Source organism: Coregonus lavaretus, assembly GCF_964263955.1.
Source record: "Coregonus lavaretus genome assembly, chromosome: 18".
In the NCBI taxonomy this organism is placed as follows: Eukaryota; Metazoa; Chordata; class Actinopteri; order Salmoniformes; family Salmonidae; genus Coregonus; species Coregonus lavaretus.
In genome coordinates this window covers 20,681,163-20,700,767 of record NC_140005.1, presented here as the reverse complement: position 1 = coordinate 20,700,767, position 19,605 = coordinate 20,681,163, and the positions used below count along the sequence as shown (strand labels likewise).

The 19,605-nt window shown below is 43.5% G+C and overlaps 1 protein-coding gene across 2 annotated transcripts in view; it reads left to right on the top strand.

The window, feature by feature from the left end:
- The window catches only part of LOC311145218 (RAC-alpha serine/threonine-protein kinase), a 30,772-nt gene extending 12,263 nt beyond the window's left edge, over positions 1–18,509 (top strand). For both annotated transcript variants that reach the window (XM_084181442.1, XM_084181443.1), the window contains exons 3-14: positions 1,427–1,555; positions 2,992–3,103; positions 3,321–3,447; positions 4,984–5,115; positions 5,245–5,310; positions 5,940–6,008; positions 6,159–6,284; positions 7,092–7,220; positions 10,628–10,842; positions 10,983–11,070; positions 11,194–11,296; positions 15,874–18,509. In XM_084181442.1, coding sequence (XP_084037568.1) covers positions 1,427–1,555; positions 2,992–3,103; positions 3,321–3,447; positions 4,984–5,115; positions 5,245–5,310; positions 5,940–6,008; positions 6,159–6,284; positions 7,092–7,220; positions 10,628–10,842; positions 10,983–11,070; positions 11,194–11,296; positions 15,874–15,953 — 1,376 coding nt within the window. In that variant the 3' untranslated portion in view covers positions 15,954–18,509. The remainder of the gene's footprint in view (positions 1–1,426; positions 1,556–2,991; positions 3,104–3,320; positions 3,448–4,983; positions 5,116–5,244; positions 5,311–5,939; positions 6,009–6,158; positions 6,285–7,091; positions 7,221–10,627; positions 10,843–10,982; positions 11,071–11,193; positions 11,297–15,873) is intronic.
- The last annotated feature ends 1,096 nt before the right edge of the window (positions 18,510–19,605 follow it).

Sequence of the window (19,605 nt, the reverse complement as noted above, 5' to 3'; positions counted from 1 at the left end):
GTAAAATAGACAAATGACTCATCACTGTAATTGCAGCATATTGAACAGGCATGGGGAAATCCACAGAGCTTTCCTCTATATCACACTGTGTGTTTTTCAACGAGGACGGCGCATGCTCGGCTTTGTAGGCAAGCAGTAAGCATTGCAATCTGAAGTCTGACAAAGTCTAACTAATTTCTAAATGAGCTGCGTTTGGTGTAAAAACACTTAGCCAGCAGAATGGAGATGAAAAATCTCGTCCCGTGCCATGATGAAAAATGACAACAGCCGTAGTAACGTATTGGACATCTGCTGCAGACTGAAATCTAAAGTATACAGTGCTCTGAGGCAGATGTTTTCTCTAGTGCTGTGATTTGTGCTGCCACCTCACTTGTTGCAGTAAATCAGGTGCTTTACACTGTGTGTGTGTGTTCCTACTGTAATGGTTGCACCCTGTGGTGTTTGAATGATGTAGAGCCATCGAGCCCCTCTCAGGTGGGACTCCGCTAGTCGGACAGTTTAACCATCACATTGAGGTGACACATCCTAGAATATGGAATACAATCCACTTAGTGATTATCTACATAGCCTCTTCTCACTAAGATTTGTTTATATGAGGTGTGTTAAGTTGACTAGAGGTAAATTAGATTCTGTTATCGAGGGATTCTGGTCAGTCTGCCTCATCACAGACAGGTCTGGGATCAGTTTCCTCAGACTGGAGCCAGTGGTCTGAGTGTGCCAGGCGAGTCTTGGGGAGAGGAGGAACAGGAGCCGGCATTGACTGATCTCCACTTTCCCCAGACTTCTGTGTCGGAGGAAATGGGGCAATTAAGGACAGCTTGCTCAGACACTGCATGGGGTTAATACCAGGCTCTCGTAATTAAAAATAAATTACATTTTTCCTGTATAAATATTCAAGCCCCTCTCTGATGTGTGCTGCTGACTTTTTATGATGCGTAAGCTGTTTTTTCAGATTTCAGGAACATCTGGCACAATGTATCCTGAACCGTCCGCGGAATAAATTGAGTTTTGTTGCCTCTGAGAGATTCGTCTGTGGGTGTCTTGTGTTGGAGGAGATGGGCAGGATGGAGACGCATGGATTCCTATATGAGCTCTGTATGGGACTGAAGGGGCAGATACAAGGGTCCTGACTCCAGCTAAAACAGCCATTTGTCCTGGCTTTGACCTACTATAGCTGAAAGTGGGTGACAACATGGTCATTTAGGGAATGTTGGTGAACATATTAGCAATTAGATCACAAGAAATGGATCAGAACTGCTGTGAATAAGGATATCTCCTTGAAAATAATAACTTTGTGTATCATAAATCATCAAACCGCACAGCTTAATTTTCATAGACCAATCAACAATTAAAGAATTGAACCTTGTGAAACCAGCACATTATGGTAACCAATTATGCTCTTCCCTTCCTCCATCTCTCTTTGCAGGAGAGTACATTAAGACCTGGAGGCCCAGGTATTTTCTACTCAAGAGTGATGGTACATTCATTGGCTACAAGGAACGACCACAAGATGTTGACGCGTTTGAAACCCCCTTAAATAACTTCTCAGTAGCACGTGAGTATCTACTCTTTCAAGACTCTACTATCTACACTACCAGACAAAAGTTTGGACACACCTACTCATTCAAGGGTTTAACTTTATTTTTTACTATTTTTTACATAGTAGAATAATAATGAAGATATCAAAACTATGAAATAACACATATGAAATCATGTAGTAAACAACAAAGTGTTAAACAAATCCAAATATATGTTATGTTTGAGATTCTTCAAATAGCCACCATTTGCCTTGATGACAGCTTTGCACACTCTTGTGAAGCAAGAGTAATATGCCAGTGTTCTCCCTGGCTGTGTGTGAATTCCAGTGTTGTCTATGGGACTACTCTCTACGTGGCAGAAAGTTGCTGGGACAAGCTCTGCAGATGATTGAACAGAGTAATTAGACAACATACTGTTTGTTAAACAAAATGTTTCCTCCTGACACTCTTGAATTATAGTGGTTATTAACTGTCTGATTTCGATTATTTATCTGTGCGGCTGCTCTGTAGCTCTGTCTCCATCAGCAGTACAGAGAGGGCGGCACAGTTTGTCACTGAGCAGACCTGCAGTAGACCCACAGACAGCCAGGGCGTGTGATGCGGGTGGTGGGGCTGGGTTACACAGCCACACTGACAGGGCCCTGCTGGAGCTCAGTGGTGGCCCAGCCCCATATCTTCCATCTAACACACTTCCTGACAAACTCCTCCATGTTTCTTTTTGGCACACGCAGTATGTTGACTGTGTGAAAGAGCTACACTGGGAAACTGGTTGCTCTCTAAAAATTGTAACTTTGAACATTGAAATGCCTTTTCTTTTTATGTGAATGTCGTCTGTGGCCCATATTATAACTTTGACACATTTTCTGGAATTGACTGAAACGTCTGCCCTGATCAGTGCTCACAGTCCCATGTATTGACCAAATCCTTAGGTAAAAATACACTATATATACAAAAGTATGTGGACACCCCTTCAAATTAGTGCACACAGATGCACACAGCCATGCAATCTCCATAGACAAACATTGGCAGTAGAATGTCCTTACTGAAGAGCTCAGTGACTTTCAACGTGGCACCGTCAACGTGGCACCTTTCCAACAAGTCAGTTCATCAAACTTCTGCCCTGCTAGAGCTATCCCGGTCAACTGTAAGTGCTGTTATTGTGAAGTGGAAATGTCTAGGAGCAACAACGGCTCAGCCGCGAAGCTGCAAAGGGGGGACCAACTCCATATTAATGCCCATGATTTTGGAATGAGATGTTCGACGAGCAGGTGTCCACATACTTCTGGTCATGTATTTAGTATGAAGGAAAAGCTGTGATCTGGGTTCAGTTCCCTGTGTACGGCTGCATGGTGGCAGTCCCAGCAGTGTCTGTTAGGGTGGTGATAAAGATAAATGGCTGTAACTGCGGGTCTCTGTCTCTCCTCATGGCCCCTCTCTCCCGGGATGTGGCCAGAGTGCCAGCTGATGAAAACGGAGCGGCCCAAGCCCAACACATTCATCATCCGCTGCCTGCAGTGGACCACTGTCATCGAGCGCACCTTCCACGTGGAGACCCCCGAGGAGAGGCAAGCTCAGCCACAACCCCTCCCTTACACATACACACACACACAAACCACAAGCATGTGCATACACATAGTACACAGTACACTGGCTGTTGGTTGACCCTACAGTCTAAATTGCCTTCCTGTTGATAAGATGACAATTAAATGATTGGGCTGAATTAAATCATGTTAAATGAGGTGTTGTAATCTCCCTCTCCTTTCTCTCTCCTTCCTCTCTCAGGGAAGAATGGACGAAAGCCATTGAGGCCGTAGCAGACGGCCTACAGAAACAGGAAGAGGAGATGATGGACTCCTCCCCAGACCCAATGGACATGGAGATGTACCTGACCAAACCCAGACTCAAAGTGGTGGGTCCCCGCCCTCTTCACCCTGCCCCTTTGCCTTACCCCGCCCCTTTCTGCCTCACCCCAACCCTCACCGGCTCTTCCTGCTTCACCCCGGCGCCCTGACACTTTCCTAACAAATAAAATAAAAAATGTATTTTTGTCACATGCACCGAATACAACTGGTGTAGATGTTACAGTGAAATGCTTGCTTACAAGCCATTTGTAAGTTTGCAGAGTTTAAAAATGAAATAGTAACACAACAGGAATAAAATAAAAATACACAAGAATGGAGCAATATACGGGGAGTACCAGTACCAGATCAATGTGCAGAGGTATGAGGTATTTGAGGTAGATATGTACATGAAGGCAGGGTAAAGTGACGGCATCAGGATAGATAATAATAAGAGTAAAATAAAGAACAGAGCAGCAGCAGCAAATGATGCGTGTGAAAGTGTGTGTGAGTGTAATGTGTATGTACAGTACCAGTCAAAGGTTTGGACACACCTACTAATTCGAGGGTTTTTCTTTATTTTTACTATTTTCTACATTGTAGAATAATAGTGAAGGTATCAAAACTATGAAATAACACATATGGAAAAAGTGTTAAACAAATCAAAATATATTTTATATTTGAGATTCTTCAAATAGCCACCCTTTGCCTTGATGACAGTTTTGCACACTCTTGGCATTCTCTCAACCAGCTTCATGAGGTAGTAACCTGGAATTCATTTCAATTAACAGGTGTGCCTTCTTAAAAGTTAATTTGTGGAATTTCTTTCCTTCTTAATGTGTTTGAGCCAATCAGTTGTGTTGTGACAAGGTAGGGGGGGTATACAGAAGATATCCCTATTTGATAAAATACCAAGTCCAGGAACAGCTCAAATAAGCAAAGAGAAACGACAGTCCATCATTACTTTAAGACATGAAGGTCAGTCAATACAGAAAATGTCAAGAACTTTGAAAGTTTCTTCAAGTGCAGTCGCAAAAACCATCAAGCGCTATGATGGAACTGGCTCTCATGAGGACCGCGACAGGAATACAAGACCTAGAGTTACCTCTGCTAAAGAGGATAAGTTCATTAGAGTTACCAGCCTCAGAAATTGCAGCCCAAATAAATGCTTCACAGAGTTCAAGTAACAGACACATCTCAACATCAACTGTTCAGAGGGGACTGGGTGAATCAGGCCTTCATGGTCGATGCTCCGGTACCAACATCAGCCCTGGGAGGCTTAGCAACAGATGGCTTGTCCACTCTGTTTCATCACCACACATCTGTGCTCTTAAGTCATTACACAAAGGTCTAATGGCACCGGATTGGATGTCTCCTACACAACCGTTTTCAATATTCTCACCAGCCCTGGGGGTCAGATGTTAAACGAGTCACTGCAGCATATAGTCCCACCATTAGAAGCCTGGAAATTGCAGAGTGGATGAAATAGAACCTTAAATGCTTCTGTGTTGTTGTCAGTGGTATTATGTGTCTTGACTAGTTAGAGCATGAATTTGTTATAGCCGCTGTTTGTAACCCGATGCCGCTTTTTCTCCCCTTGCTCATAGACTATGCACGATTTTGAATACCTCAAACTCCTCGGAAAAGGCACTTTTGGCAAAGTGATCCTGGTGAAGGAGAAGGCCACTGGACGCTACTATGCCATGAAAATCCTGAAGAAGGAAGTGATCGTAGCGAAAGTGAGTAGAGGCCACTAACTAGAAAACGAAAGAGGGAGAAAGAGCATGGGGGCGGTGAGGGGCGATCATGGATACCTAAACGGCAGCCATTGTGGGAGTTGCACAAACACTCTTTGTGATCTCTTTCAGGATGAAGTGGCACACACACTCACAGAAAACCGAGTGCTCCAGAATTCCAAGCATCCGTTCTTGACAGTGAGAGACCCCTCCATCCACTCCATCTACCTAACCCAAACTCTCTTCTGGCAACAAAGACTCTGAGGACCCACTCCACTTCAGCCTGAGAGCTTTCCCCCATTCAGGGGGAGATGCTGATTCTGGGTTGGGAGAGTTTGAGCAATGTTTACAAAGACAGCAATAGGCTTGGCCTCCTTTGAGGACACTAGACATCTCATTGTCAGTTAACCACCTTTCTCAAAGTCTGTGATGGCTCACAATGCCAAACTCTTCCACATTAAGTGGCTGGAGTAACACATGCATCTTGTGTTCATCCCACTGTGGTGAATGGGGCTAGCAGTTGTCACGCAACAGTTATATACCAAAGGCAGATATCACTTCAACAAGACTTTGGTTTCTTATGGAGAACTTGTAATGGCATGCTTAATTTTTGATCCATTGCAGTTGTTTAGGTTATTGGTGTATATCCCCAGGGTCTCATGTGGCTCAGTTGGTAGAGCATGGCGCTTGCAACGCCAGAGTTGTGGGTTCGATTCCCACAGGGGACCAGTACGAAAAAAGTATTAAAATGTATGTACTCACTAACTGTAAGTCGCTCTGGAGAAGAGCGTCTGCTAAATTACTAAAATGTAAATGTATATCCCCAGGGCCTCAAATACTCCTTCCAGACCCACGACCGGTTGTGTTTTGTCATGGAGTATGCGAACGGCGGAGAGGTGAGCTTTTCAAACAGTCAATAACACCTGACTCGCAAGGTCCAATTTAGCTAGTAGTAGCCAATAATCCTCCCACCCCTCCTTCTGTGTACGCTAACCCTGTTCCCTCTGTCTCTCCTCTCCCTCTCTCTTATCTTCCTCTCCTCCTAGCTGTTCTTCCACCTGTCCCGGGACCGGGTGTTCTCGGAGGAGCGGGCGCGGTTTTACGGGGCGGAGATAGTGTCAGCGCTGGATTACCTGCATGCTGAGAGGAATGTGGTCTACAGAGACCTGAAGGTAAGGCGGGGGAACACAGTCTGCGGACCGGGATATAAATAGTGTCCGCAGCAGCATGCTGCAGCCAGGTTAGGGACTCATCGATCGGCCTCCCCCTGATTCAGGCCTCACTGCAGCTGGAGACCTAGACCATCCCTTTCTACAGCAGGAGTAGAATAACCACCATCTCTTTCTGGGCAGATGTTTGGTTCATTTATTAATCTTTGTGTTTACCATTAATTTAAATAAGCAGTGATGAAAAATGTGTATTTTAGTATTGACAGTCATATTTTACAACCGTCAAACTGATTCTGTCCAGCTGTAAATTGTTCGTACCAGAAGGAAGAGACCAGTACAGAAACTCAGTGAACTGTATTCATAGCATAAGAGCAGAGGTAGCAGAGGAATGATATGACTGGTTTTAGGAGGGAGGGGGGGGGGGGGGTGCATCTGTAGCCCTGTTTCTTCCAGCTGATGAAACTATACCAGCCAGGTCAGCATAGCCCCCTCCCTCCTCATTCCCCCCTCTCTGCTCTCCCCATGGGTTTATGAGGCAGGCTCCCAGCCTGCTAAGGTTCTCCTGAAAATGCCAGGGTAGCAGTATTGGAGGATGTGCTGACTGGCCTGCTTGCCTGGTGCTGCTGGCCACGTGTGGGCTACAGTTGCCAGGTGACTTTTACTGAGAGGACACACTGATATTAAAAGGACATGCATTGCTAGCTCATGCCTCTCAGAGCTGAAGCCAAATCAGCTGTGCCTCAATCACATAGTCACTCTCCCTCCTCCTGTTGCTGATACTTCCTGTCTCATTCTGTCTCCTTGTCTCAGCTGGAAAATCTCATGCTGGACAAAGACGGACACATAAAGATCACCGACTTTGGACTGTGTAAGGAGGGGATCACAGACGGGGCCACCATGAAGACCTTCTGTGGGACGCCAGAGTACCTGGCCCCAGAGGTAGTGTATTCCCACAGTCCATTCACAATATGTGGGTCAATAAATCATACAAAAAATGTGTCATAAAAGATGGAGGCCTTTGGAGTCCAACCCATGTGGCCTTCTTCCTCTTCAGATGTAATTGTTTTTGAAAATGATGTGGTGAAAATACCTGATAGTGCACTCCTTTGGCATGTTCTCGTGAGTATTTCTGTCTATTCAAATTTGAGTTTAAATCAACTGAAGAGAATAAAGTCACATAATTGGTAAATAACTGAAAGAATTAACAGACTAAACACGTTTGAAGAGAGGAACTGTAGTGCAGCGAATATATCCCACTACACACATCATCGTAAATGTCTGTTGTCGGGCATATTGTTAAGGCATACAAGCTATGTCACACTTTTTCTGGTATATTTCCTATGTGCAATTTGTTGTGTAATTAATTGTAAGATGCAGGGCTCCCTTGCAAAAGAGACCTTGGTCTCAATGGGGCTCCCTGTTAAAATAAAGGTAAAATAAACTGTTGAAGAGTGGCTTTGGGACAGCTGTTCCTAAATGCCTGTCTAATCTCCCGTATAAGACATGCAGCTAATGAGTCTGCAGTGTGCCTTGGGCAGGACAGGCTGTGCCCATATTTGTTGGTTGAGAAGGCATGTGTACAGGGGTGTGGCTGCTCCCCATTGCGTGCAGGTATGACATGTGGGGTGTGTAACACGATAGGACATTGTATGCGTGTGTGTGTGCTAGTCCCCTTGCCTCTTGCTGTAAGAAGGTTTTCTGGGAGGAGGGTGCCCATGTTGACACAGTTGCTGGCTCGTTGTTTTTAGCCTCCATTTGGAATTTGCTGGGGGGTTTGGCAGTGCCTCAGGAAACGTGAGTTTCCGCCCTGGAGAAAAGGCCACATTGGCACCAGCTGCTCCTGGCACTGAGGGGGCTTCTAGCCCACTGATGCCCAGGATGCCTATCCTAACCTGGGCAAAGCCAGGGCCACGCTCTGGGCCTGTTGTCCTCAGTTCTACCCAGTAACAATCTCACATGGCATTTTCATCTGACATCTTTATATTCCTCTCGCTTAGACTTTCAGCTATTTATAATTTGTCATAAATGTCCAGATCAACTAGCCCATGTCAGCAAAAACAATTTTATTTCATTTTTTTCGCCGATAGATATTGTTGTAATTTTTTTGTCACTCAAATGTCACTTGAATACACATTAGACTGGCAAAATTGATAGATTTTTATTTTTTTTATTTTTTTATGCTTCAACCTGTTAAGGATCGGACCCTTTTTTCAATTTCAGCCTAAAATGACATACCCAAATCTAACTGCCTGTAGCTCAGGACCTGAAGCAAGGATATGCATATTCTTGATACCATTTGAAAGGAAACACTTTGAAGTTTGTGGAAATGTGAAATTAATGTAGGAGATGACATCCTACTCGTGGGGCCCGAGTGAAAAGGTTAGGGAACCCCTGCTCTAGAGGACCATCCTGATCTATAGCATACAGTAGCCATCATCACCAAAACCAACTAAAGCATGAATTACTATATAACCATCATGTCACGTCCCTGTTTATCATTTTTGTGTGTCCATGTGGTGTATGTTATAAATGAGCTGAAAAACAACCCCCCCACCCCAGCTCTCTCTTTAGCATTCTGAACACAGTAACATAGCTTGTGGCACCATATAACAGCCACAGCTTTGCTCCTCCTCTGGCAGCGGAGACATCAGGGGGCGTTTCCATGGTGATGGGGTCGCCATAGAGCGTCTCTATGGAGCCAGAGCCAGGCAGTGTTACAGGTTGTTCTGCAGTAAACAATGACCTTGTTGTGTGTGCTGCACAGGAATGCTGTAACGTCTGGGAATATTCCACAGGCCATACCCACTGCTCGGCCCAGGACTGTGTAAGTCTGCCTCTAGAGCACACCCATGGAACCAGTTTCACCTAATCCACTGTGAAATAGTGTCGTTTTATTGAAACATTGGAACGGTAATGAAGTCGATTTGGGAAAGTTATGAACAAGGAAAAGGAGAGTGAAGGGCATGTGTTTGGGAGAGGGACAGTAGCTGTGTTTGTGTTAGAGGGAGGAAAAAGGCCAGAGAAGTAAGATAGAGGGCAGTATCAAGTGGAGGAAAAGTACAGCAAGTGTACGTTTCACTCCTACCTCCTCCCTGCACTGTGCTGTCCTTTGGGCCAGTGTAACAGAGCTGGTCCAGGCAGCCCTGGTTACGTGTGTGAGGGATGAGCTTGGCTCCTGTGGTCCTGGCAGCTCCACAGCTGTGGTGCTCTTCTACATATATGGGGCAGCTGCAGGCCCAGCTGTCGTGTGGTGTGAATCACACGACAGCAGTGCTGGAAATAGAGACGGTCCAGTAATCCTAGCACCGTGCCGGCTTCACGTTACCCCTGCCCTCCGAGTCCTCCTCGCCCCTAACCGCAGCGCCAAGCAGTGTGCCCACAGATGCAGACACACACGCACACACTGCCCACCCAAACGCACACAAACACACTCCGGTTTTGTTCCATTTACAGCCACATCCATCCTTCTGTTCTGCCTGCCTCCTCTCTCTGGGTCTGTGTACCTTCATGTTCATATTTAATTCTATTAGGCTGCCCCCTTACCTATGAATCTATTCCTGGACCAATTTATCTCCCTCATATAACCTTGATGTTTTAAAGAACAGCCTGTTCTCATTGGCTTGATTTCACCTATAATATCCTTCCGGTACTGTTGACCCATCTACATGCCCCAGAAGGCCTTGTATAGTAACAACTCAAATACTATTGCTGACATTCAACAGGCTGCCGCAGTTAGACAGCACAGAGCCAAAGCGAGCCAATTGATTAGAACGTGTGAACACGTCATCTTCCATGGTGTGTAAGCCTCCACCTCCATGACTTAAGGGCTGTGGCAGTGGTGTGGTGTATGTGGTTGCTGCTATGGGGACTCTGCTTCCACTAACTGGCCCTTGCCTCGCCAGCCTCCAGCCCCTGCCCAGCCTATCCCTCCCTCATGGTGGTGTGTAGTGTGTACTGCAGACCTCTAGTGATTAAATATGCAGGGCTCCAGGGGAAACTCTATCCCTGCTCCTAATGTGAGATGTGAGTCAGTGTTGGCTGTGGCTGCTCGGAAAGCCCAGACCAGGAGAAGGGGGGTGGGGGGCTACACTGGCCTCAGGGTTCTTTATACAGCCTGGAGAGCTGCTTCCCTCACTACCCACCTAATGTCCATCCACTTAGCTAATCGCTAGATCTAAACCAAGAATGTTTAGTATGTCTCTCTTGATGCTGTCATAGGCCTGAACGTACATTTGAACTCCTGCTAGCTCGTCCTTGTACTGTCCTGTATTCTTCCAAGTATGGTTGTGTAACTGTCCCTGATGGTATTATATTGTATTGAGTTGTGGTTGTCCTGTGTTGTCCAGGTTCTGGAGGACAATGATTACGGTCGGGCGGTGGACTGGTGGGGTCTGGGTGTGGTCATGTACGAGATGTTGTGCGGTCGGCTGCCCTTCTACAACCAGGACCACGAGAAGCTGTTTGAGCTCATCCTCATGGAGGACATCCGTTTCCCACGCACCCTGGGCCCCGAGGGCAGGTCCCTGCTCTCCGGCCTGCTCAAGAAGGACCCCAAGCAACGGTGCGTAGACCCTCTTGCCATAGACCCTCTTGCCAGCAGTTATCCTCCATACTGTATGTACAGAATCCCGTGCTATATAAGGGCATGAAGGGATTGATTTGGCCCCGTATTTACTTTGTTTTGGTCCCTCTATCTTCCAGGTTAGGTGGAGGACCAGATGATGCTAAGGAGATCATGCAGCACAAATTCTTTGCCGGGATTGAATGGCAAGATGTGTATGAGAAAAAAGTAAATTAGTGTTCCATTTTCCATTACTTCAGAGAACAACCAATAGATTTCACCAGGCCTGCAACTGTCTACACACTGATTGACAGGACAGATGTGCTCATGGTATCCTCTCTTCTCTTACAGCTGGTCCCGCCCTTCAAGCCCCAGGTTACCTCGGAAACAGATACACGGTATTTTGACGAGGAGTTCACAGCACAGACCATCACTATTACACCGCCCGGACAAGGTACTACCTGACCCACTGCCACTGTATCTTTACATGATACACACACACACCACACTCACATCACAGAGAACAGTATTACATGCCCAGATAGACAATCATACTTCTGTATTTCACTGACTGATTGGACCTGAATGCTTTTGATTAATCGTGATGATCACAGTCTGACTCAGGATGAACTGGAAACACAAGTGGTTCTAAATGTCATTACTGTAAAGAATACCTATTGAGTTTCAGAATCTCACATAAATTCACCTCCCCCTCTTCAGAGATTTTAACTGAACTTTAAATTATAATTTGGCTCTAAAGGTCAATGTTTATTTTGGGAGGTTACAGAATTGGAGTGTCTCAAACGAAACCCCCAAGCTGATCTACATTGTTTAGTTTTAGATATAATTTTTATTGAAGATGGTAATATTCTTCCTTTTTGTCAGGCTCATGAGACTCTCTACTTTAAATGCAGTCCTATCTTTGGCTTACTCTGACTGCCTAGTACTTAAATTGGAATGAGTTTTTGGGTACTTCCAGTAGTTTTACTCACCTATTCATTGAACAAAGAAAATAAACCATTTTAAAGGTGCACTCCATAAGATTTCCACGTGCCCTTGATGTATATGATACTTTATACAGTTGCGGCCAAATATATTGGCACCCTTGCACTTTTCTTAAATAATTCCCTATTTCTAAAATAAGTTGAAATAGAAAAGTAAATGTTTTCTCCACACATTATATCATTTTCAACATTGCAGATCCAATTAAATTTTTGTAAACTTAAGTTTACAATTTTAATTGAGAAAATAAATACAAATGGCATGGACAAATGTATTGGCATCCCTAGTACTTGGTTGCACAGCCTTTGGCCAAGATAACTGCAGACAAACGCTTTTTGTAGCCATCAGTGAGCTTACTGCACCTTTCTACAGGCCATTTGGCCCACTTTTCAGCAGCAAACCGCTCTAATACTTCAATGTTTGAGGGGTGCCCTCCACCAACAATTTTTTTCAGATCTCATCATAAGTTTTGGATGTGATTCAGATGTGGACACTTGGCTAGGCACTCCAGAACAGTCCAGCGTTTCTTCTCAAACTATTCCAGGGTGCTTTTGATGTGTATTTGGGGTCGTTGTCCTGCAGGAAGACCCACAACCTTTAACAGAGACAGGTTTTGGACACTGGGTTGAACATTGCACTCCAAAACACCTTGATAATCTGCTGATTTCATGATGTCTTCACATGTTCAAGGCCCCCAGTACCAGAGGCAGCAAAGCGACCCCACAGCATTATTGAACCTCTCCCATGTTTGATTGTAGGGAGGGTGGTATTTTCTTTGAATGCTTAATTTGGTCATTGGTAAACATAGGAAGACCCCACTGCTGAAGGAGACACAAGAATGCCTGACTGAACTTCTCAAAAGCCCACCTAAACAAGCCTAAGTCCTGGGGGAAATCTTCTCAGGACCAATGAAACAAAATTAGAGCTCTGACAATACAGATCAGCGCTTTGTTTACTGACAACCAAATTAAGCATTCAATGAAAAATTGTATGGTTGAGAGGGATGAGGCAAAAGAGATGGCAAATAGGTCTGGCTGTACAACCGATTGGCAAACGTACTGCAAATTGAGAAATCATGTGACTAAACTGAATAAAAATAAACTACACTGAAACAAAGATAAATGACATAAAGCATGATAGTAAAAAGTTTGGAGCACCTTAAATGAAATTTTGGGCAAAAATAATCAGACGGCTCATTCATCACAAAACCCACTGATATTGCCAATTACTTTAATGATTTTTTCATTAGCAAGATTAGCAAACTTAGGAATGACATGCCAGCAACAAACGCTGACACTACACATCCAAGTATATCTGACCAAATTATGAAAGACAAGCATTGCCATTTTGAATTCCGTAAAGTAAGTGTGGAAGAGGTGAAATAAAGCCACCGGGGTTTGACAACTTGGATGGAAAATTACTGAGGATAATAGCAGACAATATTGCCACTCCTATTTGCCATATCTTCAATTTAAGCCTACTAGAAAGTGTGTGCCCTCAGGCCTGGAGGGAAGCAAAAGTTATTCCCCTACCTAAGAATAGTAAAGCCCCCTTAAATGGCTCAAATAGCCAACCAATCAGCCTGTTACCAACCCCTAGTAAACTTTTGGAAAAATGTGTGTTTGACCAGATAAAATACTATTTCACAGTAAACAAATTGACAACAGACTTTCAGCACGCTTATAGGGAAGGACATTCAACAAGCACAGCACTTACACAAATGACTGATGATTGGCTGAGAGAAATTGATGATAAAAATATTGTGGGGGCTGTTTTGTTAGACATCAGTGCAGCTTTTGACATTATTGATCATAGTCTGTTGCTGGAAAAACGTATGTGTTATGGCTTTACACCCCATGCTATATTGTGGATAAAGAGTTACCTGTCTAACAGAACACAGAGGGTGTTCTTTAATGGAAGCCTCTTCAACAAAATCCAGGTAGAATCAGGAATTCCCCAGGGCAGCTGTCTAGGCCCCTTACTTTTTTCAATCTTTACTAACGACATGCCACTGGCTTTGAGTAAAGCCAGTGTGTCTATGTATGCAGATGACTCAACACTATACACGTCAGCTACCACAGCGACTGAAATGACAGCAACACTTAACAAAGAGCTGCAGTTAGTTTCAGAATGGGTGGCAAGGATAAGTAAGCCCTAAATATTTCAAAAACTAAAAGCATTGTATTTGGGACAAATCATTTACTAAACCCTAAACCTCAACTAAATCTTGTAATGATTAATGTGGGGATTGAGCAAGTTAGAGACTAAATTGCTTGGAGTAACTCTGGATTGTAAACTGTCATGGTCAAAACATATTGATACAACAGTAGCTAGGATGGGGAGAAGTCTTGTCTATAATAAAAGCTGTTCTGCATTCTTAACAGCGCTATCAACAGGTCCTACAGGCCCTAGTTTTGTCGCACCAGTCGTGTGGTCAGGTGCCACAAAGAGGGACTTACGGAAATTGCAATTGGCTCAGAACAGGACGGCACGGCTGGCCCTTGGATGTACACAGAGAACTAACATTAATAATATGCATGTCAATCTCTCCTGGCTCAAAGTGGAGGAGAGATTGACTTCATCACTACTTGTATTTGTGAGAGGTATTGACATGTTGAATGAACCGAGCTGTCTGTTTGAACTACTGGCACATAGCTTGGACACCCATGCATACCCCACAAGACATGCCACCAGAGGTCTCTTCACAGTCCCCAAGTCAAGAACAGACTATGGGAGGCGCACAGTACTACATAGAGCCATGACTACATGGAACTCTATTCCACATCAAGTAACTCATGCCAGCAGTAAAATTAGATTTAAAAAACAGATAAAAATACGCCTTATGGAACAGCGGGGACTGTGAAGCAACACAAACATAGACACATGCATACAAACACACAATAACATATACACTATACACACATGGATTTTGTGTTATAGATATGTGGTAGTATAGTAGAGGCCTGAGGGCACACACTTAAAATGTTGTGAAATCTGTTATGAATGTATTGTAATGTTTTTAAAATGTATAACTGTTTTAATTTTGCTGGATCCCTACAATCAAACATGGGGGAGGTTTGATAATGCTGTGGGGTTGCTTTGCTGCCTCTGGTACTGGGGGCCTTAAATGCACAAGGCATCAGGAAATCAGCTGATTATCAGGTGTTTTGGAGTCCAATGTTCAACCCAGTGTCCAAAGACTGGGTCTCCATTGGAGGTTGTGGGTCTTCCAGCAGGACAATGACCCCAAACGCAAATACAAAAAACACCCAGGAATGGTTCAAGAAGAGATACTAAACTGTTCTGGAGTGGCCAGATCTGAATTACATCCAAAACCTATGGCGAGATCTGAAAACAGCAGTTGGTGGATGGCACCCCTCAAACATTGAAGAATTTGAGCAGTGGGCTAAGGTGCAGCAAGCTCACTGAAGGCTACAAGAAGCGTTTGTCTGCAGTTATCTTGGCAAAAGGCTGTGCAACCAAGTACTAGCCAATAAGTACTAGCCAATACCAAGGTGTGAAGACCCAACGTTTTTTTCCAATTTCAACTTCTTTTAGAAGAAATAGGGAATTATTCAAGAAAAGTGCAGTACTCAAATAATTAAATCCCACGAGAGAAAAATATTACATCGTTTTGAAAATCATTCAAGGTATAGATTGCACTCTCCAAGGCAAGCATTTAAATGATAGTGGGGAAGGTCCATCTTCCCAGTGCAATTAATGGGAGCTCAAATTACATAGTGCTTATTCAATTCCTCTGGGGGATTTGTGCCCTCTCCTGGAACATGTGTGTAATGTCTGTTATTCCATAGTTCACAGTGTCCCTCACATGGAAGTGTTAGACCACTAGCAGTGTGTGCCAAACTGCGCCCTGGGCTAGTACTAGGTACATTATGCATTAGGACTCAATCATAATGGGTTTTGTCACTGAGAGGAGAATATGTATTTGTATTAAAGCGGAAAATCAGAACATACACACTAATGGAGTTCTCGGTGCCATCTCGCTCTCTCTCATATTTTGTATTCCAGAAGACAGCATGGAGTCATTTGACAGCGAACGGAGACCCCACTTCCCACAGTTCTCCTACTCTGCGAGTGGGACAGCCTAAACACACCCCTTTCATTCCTCTGGTCCCACCATTTCCCCTCACCTCATCAGACTGCACATCCAACTACCGGGGCCTTCGCCACATCTTTCTTTACTTCACCAGTGTCTCAGATAGTATTGTTGAACAGACATTTGCAATCTGCAGGTTCGGTAATTATATGGGAAAATACTCCATACTACACAAATGAAAAACAACTGGTTGTTTCTGTGGCCTTTTAAGACTTTTATAATGGTGAGAGATAACACTACAGTGCATTTCCTGCTTGTCTTTATGTATACAGTCAGACAAGCTTGATGTTCATAAAACCATAATTTATAGGAAAAGAGTGGTCATGCAGCAGTGTGGTATATGAATTTAGAATGATAAGGCTACACGTTCTTAAACTTTTGTTTTCCTTGCTTTTGTCAGCACCTGTTATATTTGTCACATACTATTCACAAAGTGAACGTTTGCCCGGAAACGTTTACGGGACCATAAGGATTGTATCGGAATTAGCCATTTAAAATTGAAATGTATTTTGCTGTTCTTTGTTTAAAGGGGAAATCTGTAGTTGTTACATACATTTTTTGACTTATAAATGAATGATATGTACCCATTGGTTCTTGAAGAATATAACTTATACATGGCTAATGAGCTTAGTTGAACTGTCGTACCACATCAGAACCCAAAATATAAGATTGTTTTACTCCAATGTTTGTAAACAAACCCTATATAGCCTCAGAATGGTTAAAATGATCATTTTGGATATCATGGCTGGTCAGTCCTTGCAGCCATAGCTCTATGAATTTTAGAGTGGTTACATTTCTCCAGCCCCATCCCTCAGCTTTTTACCGAAACGGGTGGGGAGAACGCTTTATTGTTTCAACTGCTGATTTTGGCTTTAATACAAATAAATATTGTGGCCCAACGGCAATAGATGACCAATGACTTAATTTTCTATGAAGTGGGAGGTTAGTCTTATGTTGATATTGTTATCAAGACCCCTGTAGCTCAGTTGGTAGAGCATGGCGCTTGCAACGCCAGGGTTGTGGGTTCGTTTCCCACGGGGGGCCAGTATGAAAATGTATGCACTCACTAACTGTAAGTTGCTCTGGATAAGAGCATCTGCTAAATGACTAAAATGTAAATGTAAGACTTTCACTCTACACTATCACTATTTCACCAACACTTTGAAACTCCTTGGGCTGCCAGTTTACCTAATTAATAAAATGAAGCATTCTGTATATCTAACTGTTAGTAGAACATGGTTGATTCTTATAGGACTTCCATCTCTCAAAAAAACATTCTTATCAGAATTTTTGAGCCCCAAAACATTAGAGAACAAAGTGAGAATTACATGATGGACCACTGTCAGAGCGCTGCCGCCATAATCAGTCTAATAGAGAAATTGTGCAATACAGTGGCAGAGAGCGGATTAGCAGATACTTAAATAATGCTTATTCTGGAAGCAGGTATAATCTAAATGGGTTAAAGCTTGCTGTCAACGAATCTCAGAACTGTGTGTCTACATGGTCAGTTAGATATCCATTTCCTGTTGTCCCATTGAAAAGACAGAGTTACTCTAAGCCCCCTGGACTATCATGTGCTTGGATCATGGTGCCTCCCTGTCTGAATGTTGTGTTCCAAACACTCTAGGCTGCTTCCCTCTGAACTGGCAAGTCAGGTACTGATCCTTTCTCCCCAATCAGGGAATTTTTTCTCTCTTCTGGGTTTTCTTCTTCTACAGTATTGGGTGTTTTCCTCCCAGTGCACTCACTGCAGCCTCAATGAGGTCACCATAACAATATACACTCCTTTAGGACTTACTCCATAAACAAACTGGGCTGTGGTTCAGGGGGAAACAAGTTGAGTCAGCTTTGATCTCTATAGGTAGGGATGGGTTCCATTCCTCTGTACATGGCTCTGAGTTGTTATTTATAGAAAACCAGCAATGAAAATGAATTGGACTGTGCCAATGATATGCACTTTCCTGCCCCAAAACATGTACGTATGTATGTATGTGTACACTTGTACTTGTTACACTTTGCTGTCGGACATGACTGAACAGCACCTTTCTAGACATGAATTCTGAAAGGTGTGAACTATGAAAAGATTGTTTGCGCAATTAACCCCCATATACAGATTGCTGTAGATAAACTGAGAATCTTGAAAATGCATTTTATGAAAATGCTTAAGTGGAACACAGTTCTCCGATGAGTTTCCAGAAAATTCTGCTGTGTTTTCAGATGACTGATAATCACTATACAAAAGTTCATCATACAAATGAATGTAACAGCTTTTATTTTTATTTTCACCTCAATTCCTGTTTCTCAAACAATTGTTCAATTGTTAGATGTGATTGTTGCTTATTCCTATGCACACTCATCCTTTGCTGTCACCCTCTGAAAATAGGGAAATGCATTTTATACCTTTCTTTTTGTAACTTTTTTTGTACCTGCCCTTTCCCATTCCCGAGACTGAGGACACCAGCTTTAGTAAATCAATAATATCAACTTTGTACACTGTTTTTACTGTTTTGTTTTTTCTTTCAAATGTATTAAATAAAATCTAAACCTGCCAACTTGTCTTTCATTGTCTTTTGTTCAGTTGATCATTCAGCCATTCTTACAGACCTCAATAACTTCTCGGATATGCTTTTAACCCACAGTCATAGCACAAGCTTGACTTGCTAATGCTTTGATCTGAGTGAGTGAGGCGAACGTCTGAAACATACGAATATACCTAAATACTGAGTGTCTGGATAGGTTGGACTTGGCCCCGTTTCTGTACCACTACAGAACTGCATAGGTCCATGTCTGTCTGATTCTCTCTGCAGCTGGTAAGCTCCCCTGGGCCAGACCCAGATGGTACAGTCTCCTGAGCAGATGTTGACAGCCATGGCTCTGTCTGTCTGTGGCCAGCTGCACTGCTCTTCACTACAGGATCATGGTTGTACCCAGCGTGGGGCTCACCTGACAACCGCTCCTCACCTGGCTTCAGTTGCACAACCCACAATGCACCTCTTTGTGCTAGCAGTTATTTCCTGACCTCTTGGGGGATGTGTTGTGGGGAACTTGTCAATTACTGACTCCACAGTCTCTACCTCTTTCACCTTATCTCACTGCTGTACCAATCTTTCCTCTTATCTCTGAAGATTGAAAACCATCTATGCTTTACATACAGTGCCTACTGAAAGTCTACAAACCCCTTGCACAGTCTTCACATTTTGCTGCCTTCAAATGAAATAAAAAATATGGTATTTTTTTTCTACTTCAAAAAAATGTCAAGTATGGGTAGCTGCAGCCCAATAGATGGGTTAGGTGACAACATCATGAAAATGATGTCCGCGCTTCCATGGGGCAGAAGTCTGCGTGTTGTTGTGATTCTGGATGGCCAGATTGCTAGCAATAATGACAAGAAACTGCCATGTGGGGAATAGTAAGAGGCTCTTTTCATTTGTTTTAACTGAATTTATGTCAATGTTAATATGACTCAAATTCGCTAGCTAACAAATAACTGTAATGATGTATTTGAGTGCTCATTGTGCAAATGTTTTAATGTTTTCAATAAACACTGGAGACGAAATATAGCTTACATTTAAGTCATTTAGCAGACGCTCTTATCCAGAGCGACTTACAAATTGGTGCATTCAACTTAGGATAGCCAGTGGGAC